General features: G+C 32.8%; 2 protein-coding genes across 2 annotated transcripts; both read right to left on the minus strand.

Annotated features, from left to right (window-relative positions):
* Positions 1 to 262: 262 nt before the first annotated feature.
* LOC127097696 (protein trichome birefringence-like 36) lies at positions 263 to 2,212 on the minus strand. Its single transcript, XM_051036188.1, has 5 exons — positions 1,811 to 2,212; positions 1,294 to 1,465; positions 1,031 to 1,212; positions 783 to 941; positions 263 to 701 (listed from the first exon to the last, which is right to left on the minus strand). Exons 1-5 carry the CDS (start codon positions 2,143 to 2,145, stop codon positions 413 to 415), a joined length of 1,137 nt encoding a protein of 378 aa, XP_050892145.1. The 5' UTR covers positions 2,146 to 2,212; the 3' UTR covers positions 263 to 412.
* Positions 2,213 to 2,665: 453 nt separating this feature from the next.
* LOC127097697 (diphosphomevalonate decarboxylase MVD2, peroxisomal) lies at positions 2,666 to 6,507 on the minus strand. Its single transcript, XM_051036189.1, has 10 exons — positions 6,105 to 6,507; positions 5,683 to 5,881; positions 5,267 to 5,330; positions 5,095 to 5,158; positions 4,922 to 5,002; positions 4,069 to 4,155; positions 3,768 to 3,925; positions 3,608 to 3,656; positions 3,334 to 3,455; positions 2,666 to 3,236 (listed from the first exon to the last, which is right to left on the minus strand). The coding sequence occupies exons 1-10, from the start codon at positions 6,321 to 6,323 to the stop codon at positions 3,014 to 3,016; spliced, it is 1,266 nt and encodes a 421-aa protein (XP_050892146.1). The 5' UTR covers positions 6,324 to 6,507; the 3' UTR covers positions 2,666 to 3,013.
* Between the last annotated feature and the right edge of the window lie 2,355 nt (positions 6,508 to 8,862).

An 8,862-nucleotide genomic window follows, 5' to 3' on the forward strand; every position in this document is an offset into this window, starting at 1 on the left:
CATTTGAAAAAAATAATAAAAATTTAGAAAGTTTAATCTTGACCGAATAATTAAAAGATGAATTAAAATCTAGATATTTAATTTTGACCAAACAATTTAAATATAAATATGGCTGATCGCTTCTAGTGACACATATCGCTATTTAAATCCTTTCTTGCATAATTAACCATAAAATACTCTAGATAATTATTTAAAAATGATTTAAATCCGTAAATTTTTTATTTTTTATCTCAGTATTCTTTTGTTAAATAATCACCAAATATTAAAAAAATATATTTGTTCTTAACATTCAACAAAAAAAACAGGCAAACTTACAGAGACAAAAACAAAAAAAATCGCAAATTTAAGATAACGATTTAACTATTTAAATCTTTAAAAATAAAACAAACTCAGAAGTAGCAGATGTTTGTAGTTACAGCCATGCAGTCAGCATCTCATTCCAAATATCAGGCACACCAGGGAGGCACCAATGGCTACAATCAGAGCTTTGTTTCTTCCTCTCAACTTCACTTATTGCCTTACTATAAACTGAAGGATGTCCATCTCTTCTAAAAGCTGTCATAGTTGTAATATCTTGTAGATACACCGGAAACCTCATTTTCTTCAACACTCCTTTTAGCACTACTAATGGCGCCGGAACATGTAAATGGCTGAAATATTGTAATGGCTCTCTTTGATTGTAACATTTCCAACCATTTTGCCTACAAATGTCATTGATAATTTGAATTTCTTTTAATCTATGGACGAAAAGTATAACATTGACATATAGACACTGATAGTACCTGTTATGTCTAGGTGACATACTTCTAAAAACGACTCGGGTTTTTCGAGGATCCAGGTTTAGATCCACCCACTTTGCCCATGTAGTGAGTCCTTTTTGGTATGCAACCATTGGATTCATGTTTGTGACGATACTATTTCCCTCCATGTAGTAATCCCACCTGATGTCAATTAAGATTTGGTGATACTGATACGAAGTGTCTAAAACATGTCATGAGTTATTTTCATAAGAACGATAAATGTTTCTTACGAGGTTGTTTGACCAGAGTGAGTCCACCAATGAGCCGAATCAAATACAAGAATATTGACTCCTTTCCAATACCTTGCATTCTCTTCGATCAAATCCAAATGTAAAATTCTCTTACTATTGGAATCTTTTTTGAGTTCGACCAACAATGGTGCCCAGAAGAACTCAATTGATGTCTCAAAATCCTTTAAATAAGCATGTAATGTAAGTAAGTTAATCAATTTTAGAAGGGAAATTAAGGATAAGAAGATTGATTAATTTCATACCATAGCATGGAAAGACATTAAAGGACCATTATATGTCACTCTTTTTTTGTCAGTTGGAATAACTCCTTGAACTAAACATACAAGAGATTCCCATTGGTTTCTTATTATAGAATCCCCCACCAGCATTATTCTCTTTCCTCTCATTTTACCAAGATACCTTAGTGCATCAAATCTGAAAATGTCATCAAAAAGTCAAATTTATCAACATGGTTTTGTCTGATTGATTCTGCGACGACAAGAACTGATTCAGATTTAAAGTGAATTGAATGTAAAGTGATTTATTGATTAAAGAATAAATTTGAGACTAAAATTCAATCTTAACGACAAAAGTTTCAAATTCTAACTTAAGTTAAAACAATTTTGAAGGCAAAATAATCTTTAATTCAGAATTTATGAAACACAGACTCCGACACAGATACTGAGACACGATATATCACATACACTCGGACACCAATAATACTAAAAAAATATATATATGATGCCAAGCCCGATAATGTGAACAATGCTTTGTCATTACCTTGGGATAGAACAACCTAATGGCTTCCACTTCCATTTCTCATAATCAGAATCTGGCCGTCCATTCTTTTGACAAGTAACTGCAGATGTAAGATAAGGACAGTTGGAATCATAGAGAGGGTAGGTTTGATCAAAAACCCATTTTCCAACTGAGAAATCACATTTCTTCCATGAATCTCTTTGGGTTTGCACCATGTTGACATCTTCTGTTTCTTCCAGTGCAAGCCAACTAGGAACATCTTCTGGATTGATCAGTGATAATGTGCAGCTGAACAAGGCTAGCAAGGTGGCAAAGAAGAATAAAAATGACAAGAAATGAAGGTTTGGTTTTGCCATGGAATTAGCTCAAGATAGTTTTAGTTGTGAATGAGTTTATGTAATATAAAAAGGAGTTTTACTTTGTTGTGTTGATGAAAAGTGTTTGTTTGATGAAGGCATGACTTACGGTGTTGTGGTGGACCATGCAAAAATGTTACTTTTACTAATTGACATTCATTGATTGAATCATGTTTGTAGCAATCACACTTTTCTTCTTTTTCTTTTTATAGAAAATCTTTATAAACGTGCAAGTGAAATTATTGCTATTATTACTAGTATCAATTACATAAGATAAAAGTTACTGAAATATGTCTTAGTTGCATTGTGTTGTGGTTTCTTGAAAGTATAATGATTATGATTATTATTTAAACAGCTTGCAGATGAATTTTCATCTCAAGTTTTTATGTGATGCATGAACTTATTTCGCAAATATCGAGTCGCTGCTAAATTCCTGTTATGTGTAGGTTTGAACAAAATGTTACATATGGGGTGGTTCTACTCCATTAGGAAAATGAGCATCTTTTTCAGCCAACTAAGATGCAAGTAAAGAGAACTCTTAATCAAAATAAAAGAGAGTCGAGAAATCGTTCGCATAAAAAGCCGACAAATGGAACTTGCAAGCTCGGGGGAATTAAATTACAGGTGCTTAATTCAACACAGGAAGGGAACAAGGCTTATTTTTCTCAGAAAATAGACTAACTAGATTTGAAAATAAGAACTACAGATATGTAAAAGAAAAACACAAATTGCGAACTTGGAATGAACACAAATAATCATGCCATTGTTACCACAGGCTTCCTTGAAAGGGACCTCTAAGAAAAATATCTCAGGCTGATAAAAAGCCTGATGAAGAATGGATCAACCATGGGAATATTTCCCATGAAACTTATTTGGGAAGTCCATTTTCACTGTTGAGAAGAGCTTGACTGTCATCAGTGAGCAAAACAGGTCCCTTTCCTGGTCTGGTGCATATAAAGTAACTGACATCCCCTTTGTACTTCTGCGACGGAATATTATCTTTGATTTCTGGAGGTGGTGGCAAAGCTTCTAGGTCCTGTATTCCATTGATCCCAGCATCTTTTGCAATTGATTTGTCGCCGATAATGTAACTGGAGAGAGGAGAGTTTTGCAGGTAACTAAGAAATTCGAGAGATTGACAAAAATCTGAGAATAGTATGCATGAAACTACCGAAACTTAAAATGCACCTGTCGAGGTCATCTGAATTTGGAGGGAAGTAGTAAAGCAGCCTCTGAATCAAAAGGGTGGCAGCTTTTCTATTACGTGCGATTAGAACCGCGTTTGGCCCTGCATCAAACGTATAAGCTACCTGCACGTCAAAACTAGCCTTAGTATGTTTTGAAGCATGACTAGAAATATTGGTTCATAACGTTTGAACTTGAAATCAGTAAGAAAGATTTTGAAAAAGCAATCAGTTATTATAAAACAGCATAGGAAGTTAAATAGAAAAGTAATTCAAACCTGGGGAGCTTCTTCTGAACGGTTCCACTTTTCAACAATGCTGATTATCCTGAAGTGAAATAGAATAGTTGATGATAAATCAGAACAGAAATGTGTCACACTTGTGACCTTATAAAGCAAACATAATAGTTATAAATTACTGTCAATTATCAGAACCTACCTATGGGATGTATCATTCATGTAAAATATAGGGGGAGACGTATCCAGACAGACTGCATGAAACTGGTTGCTATCGGTACAGGTGAGTTTTGAAAAAGATGCAAAATCACGGTTTCTGATGGCTTCTTCCATTTGCAGTATCCTCTTTGGCACTACTTCCTATTGTGGTTCAAATGAGAAAAAGACATGGCCAAAAATTAATCAACTTAAATTACCATGGCATAGTTGTTTATATAACAATGACAAAGAAAAGCACACAACTTTCAAATTCACACTATTTGAGAGAGAAACATTTGTACTACCTTTGCTCTGTGCTGTAAAAGCAAACTTGTTTCAACAGTCTCACGCATTCCTGAGGTGCTGCTTGTTTCCTTTTGCCGAGAGCTAACCTAGAAATAAATAATGAGATGGGAATATTGAGCAAAGTATGATATGAGATATCATAATACTATAGAGTAAATCCAATAGTGCTTACATGAAATGGAAACATCTCATTTACAAGATAAAAGATTCTGCTTAGGAAAATAAAAATTTGATGTGGAAAATCTAACAGAGCTGTCATTTGGCCATTGGCGCATTCTACAACTTAAAGCATAAACCTTTTATCGTCTGAGGCATAAGTAGCAAGATGGAAGTGAGAGACATGGAGAAGTGGCAATCACAATAGAGTTGAAATTTGAAAATTGGCAATGTAGTCATTGATAGAAAAACATTTTCTTCAACATTTAACAAATTAGGAAGAAAAATGCTGAACTTTTACCACAATAATGCCAAATTATTTTTTTTATAGTTATTATTAGGAGATAATACATGTATGTAGGCGACTTGAATATGAAAATATTGTAAGCTGTTATTAATTAATATGATTTGAAGCCAAAAAGTAGTGAAGCAATATAACATTATGCAGTGCTGACAAGGCACTTTTAGTGAGAGAAAAAGTTAAGACTTATAGAACAAATGTTAGCTTGGCCTATGAGAGAATAACAAGCCAAATTAAACCGACTAAAAAAGAGCTTGAGAGAAATAGATGGGAAACTAGATACGAGAAGCTATAGCTTTACGTTGAAAAATGACCATGACATACCGTTTTTACTAAAATATATTAAAAGTCAAAACTGAACAAATTAATCCATTCGAAGACTAAAAATAGCATACCACGGCAATAACAATAACAAGTTCATCCCAATGCTTTTCATCAGCAAGTTGAACTGCGAGACTATCGCTTCCATTCTCCTCCTATATATATACACATCAACAGAATATAAATTACAGATGGATTTTTGGATGATATAATGTCCCTATTAAATACAATATGAAACAAAACTTACTTTCCCCATTATCCACTTGACAAATCCCCCAAATAAGCTGCGACAAGCACTGCCTGATCCTTGCCTGTATATAGTGACAATATCCGGAATTGATAAATATATAGTCAAAATACAAGTATCCAAACCAAGCCAAAACACCTTGCAAATTTAAAGCCATGGAGAAAAGAAAGACCTTGCAATAGCAGATAGCTGGCTTTCATCTTCTTTGACATTCATTAGCTTCCCAAGGGCATAAACTGTAAAATAGAAGACTTCGCCATTAAAAAATATGTTGACTAATATAAAGCCTTATATAAAATTAATAAGAACCAAGAAACATGCTATTGTTACTAAGAAAGCATGGAACTTATGTTGAATTGCATTAGACAGAATAAAAAATAAAATTGAACGTCTGTGTATAACATCTTAAAAGATGTAAAGTTTGAAGCAAGATTATTGATTAAAGAATAAGGTCCTCTATGAATCCAAACCACGAGACATTAAACATGCAACACTGAACAAGTAAGCCTGTTTGTCTGCAAAAAAAGTCTATATGCAATTTGATGAAGACAGAACCCAATAAAAAAAAATCAATGTAGAAGGGCATACCAAGACAAGCGAAACCCGCAGCTGATGAAGCCAGTCCGGCTGCAGTGGGGAAGTTGTTGTAGGAAGCAATATGCACGTGCAATTTGCTCCAATCCTCTTTACTGATCTTAACACCCTTTTTATCATCCTCAACATCACAAGCGCGAGCACGAATCTCCCTTAAACAACTCTGGAATCTTCCCCCAGAAAGAGAAATCTCCTACACTAACCAGCAAAACCAAATTCCAACAATGAACAAAACAGAAAGTAAAAGAACGAAAACTCTCTACAAACACCCAAACAACATCTCTATCCATTATTATATCTTAAGGCTATCAAATTATATTTGATGAGGAATTTACAACAAATGCACATAAAAATGCAAACTGATAAGAGAAAATTCAAAAAGGACAAGTAAAGAGTGAAATGATAAGAAAATGAACCTTTCCATTGAGCCACATACGATCTTGTTGAAAGGAGGGACTGACAGAGACGGTGGTGGTTGTGCAAAGGTGATTGGGATCAAGAGTAACACTGATACTATCATTGACAGGTAAGATTAGGGTTTCATCTCTCTTGCCCCAATACTTGATGACAGCAATGTTGGTCGGTGTTTGAGCCGTAACCATCAGCACCCAATTCTGCTGAGAATCACCCGCCATTTTCAATCAATCGAAGCAATTTTTTTTCAAATTCAACAACGAGAATGTGAAATGGGAGTGAGAAATGAGTGGGAAAAAAGGAATAGATCTATGATCTAATTGAATGTTAATTAGTTTTTGATTAATTTTTGTTGTTGTAATAATGAAGTAGAAGAAGAAGAATAAACAAGGGTATATATATATTGGTAACAGCTAACAGTACCCTCTTATTTTTTGGGTTATTATTTTATGCTTTTCTCTTGTTTCATTTTGGATTCATTAGCTAATCTACCTCTTTCCTTTCTTGTTTCCACCTCATAATAGATTAAAATTTGTTATCTTATAGATAGATCATTAAAAAAAAGTTATAATGAATAATTATTTCATATTGTTGGAGAAAATGAACATATCAAAGGTAAAATTTTAAGAAAAAAACAATATAACTTCACTCAAACCTCTAAGAGATTTAGATATAAGGATCAGTTTTTTTATAAATATCATATTTTAAATAATATGAAACTTTAACATTTATGAAACATTTTGTCATTTAATTATCACTTATATCCTCTATAGCTTGTTATCTCTTTTGCTTAAAGGTGTATATGGTGAATTGGATATTCCTTTTATGAAAGTCTATCATCTTTCTTTTTGTATTCATCGTATTGGTAAATTACACTTATTTATAAGATAAGATGTTGTTTGTGTTCTTCAATTATTATAATATGAATATGGCATGTCGATTATATTTTTCAGTTAAATTTTAATTTAAAAATGGTTTTATTTATACGATTTAGTAACGGTTCCTAAATATGTTGAATTTAGGGAGACGGTGTTTAACAAATACAATAATCACTTTAAGTTAATTTGAAAAGATCTGGAACGGACAATTTTCACTTCAAGAGTCTTAGAAAAATTAAATTGTCTCGACTTATGAGTATGTTCTTAGAGGATGGGATGAAGAAGGCTATATGGGATTGTGATAGTTGTAAAAGCAAAGGCGGAGATGACGTTAGTTTTGGTTTCATTAAAGAATTTTGGTCAGATCTTAAATGGATTTCATGAGATTTTTGTCAAATTACTTTTAAAACAGCAGGCTGGTGAAAGGCTCTACTGCACTTTTATAACCCTAATTCATAAAACCTCTAATCATCATAGGTTGCCTGACTTTCGATAGATTTCTTTGGTTGGGTGCATGTATAAAACTTTGTCCAAGGTTCTACCACATTATCTGATGCTAGTCATAGGAAATGTAATCTCATATGCATAGTCATCTTTTGTGAAGAACCGACAAATGTTGGATGACATAGTTATAGCTAACAAAGTGATGGATGATATAAAGAAGTGGAAACAATAGTTGATATTGATTAAAATGGTTTTTGAGAAGACTTATTATTCAGTTTAATGAGGGTATCTCGATGGGGTAGTGGGAAAGATGGGATTCTTTATATATATATATATATATATATATATATATATATATATATATATATATATATATATATATATTATATATATATATATATATATATATATATATATATATATATATATATATATTCCCCGTTATTGCTCCTTATAGCGGGATAAGGTTTGAATTTTATGTTGAATGTTTCTATTAGAGTAGGTCTTTTACAATTTATAATGTTGGTACAAACTTTGAGTACAACATTTCACATCTGACACTTTGATTTTGTGCGACAATAGTTCGGATAATATTATATTTTTAAAGGTGAACATCTTTCTCTTTGAAATAATTTCGGGCTTGAATGTTAATTTTTACAAGAGCTTTTTAGTTGTTGTTAATGTATTAGATTTGTGGATGGTAAAGGCTTTAGTGGTGTTAAATTGTTAAATTAGCCCAACATTGTTTCTTTACCTAGGTATTTCCAATGGGGGTAACCCTTGACGTCATTCAATATGGATTTTTATGATAGAGAAAATTGAAAAAATCATCAAATTGGAAGAGTAAAAACTTGTCCATGAATGGTCGAATTGTTTGCATCCAATGTGTTTTGACGCCTCTAGCTGTTTCTTTATATTCCTTCTTCTTGGATCACATGTATTATTTTTTTAATTGAATCCTTAATTAAATATTTCCTTTGAGGGGATGTGAAGATGTTTGTAAGATTCATTGGATTAGATGAGATAAAGTGTGTTCAGATAAAGAAGTAGGTGGGTTGGAGGGTAAGAGAGTTCAGTATTTCCTTGTTAGAAATATAGAGGCGGAGGGAGCATGTTGATCATGACATATTGAAGTATAGGGTGTTAGTTGTTAAATATGATATAGAAGATATTCGTATTAAGGGTGGTGGAAATATGACACTTGTATGGTGGAGAGATTTTTCAAGAGTTAGTGGTGTGATACGGTTGAGTATGATTCGTTGGTTAAATGATAGATTATCTTGATCTATGGATAATGGTGAATATACATCGTGGTGCTCTTTGTTGGATAACGTTATTTTGCAGGTTAATTTAGTTAACTATTAGGTGTGGACTCCTGATCACGACATTGACAACTCAATGAGAGAAAAATATCATATTTTTACTCATGAAGACCATA

This window comes from Lathyrus oleraceus, chromosome 6 (assembly GCF_024323335.1).
Source record: "Lathyrus oleraceus cultivar Zhongwan6 chromosome 6, CAAS_Psat_ZW6_1.0, whole genome shotgun sequence".
Taxonomy (NCBI): Eukaryota; Viridiplantae; Streptophyta; class Magnoliopsida; order Fabales; family Fabaceae; genus Lathyrus; species Lathyrus oleraceus.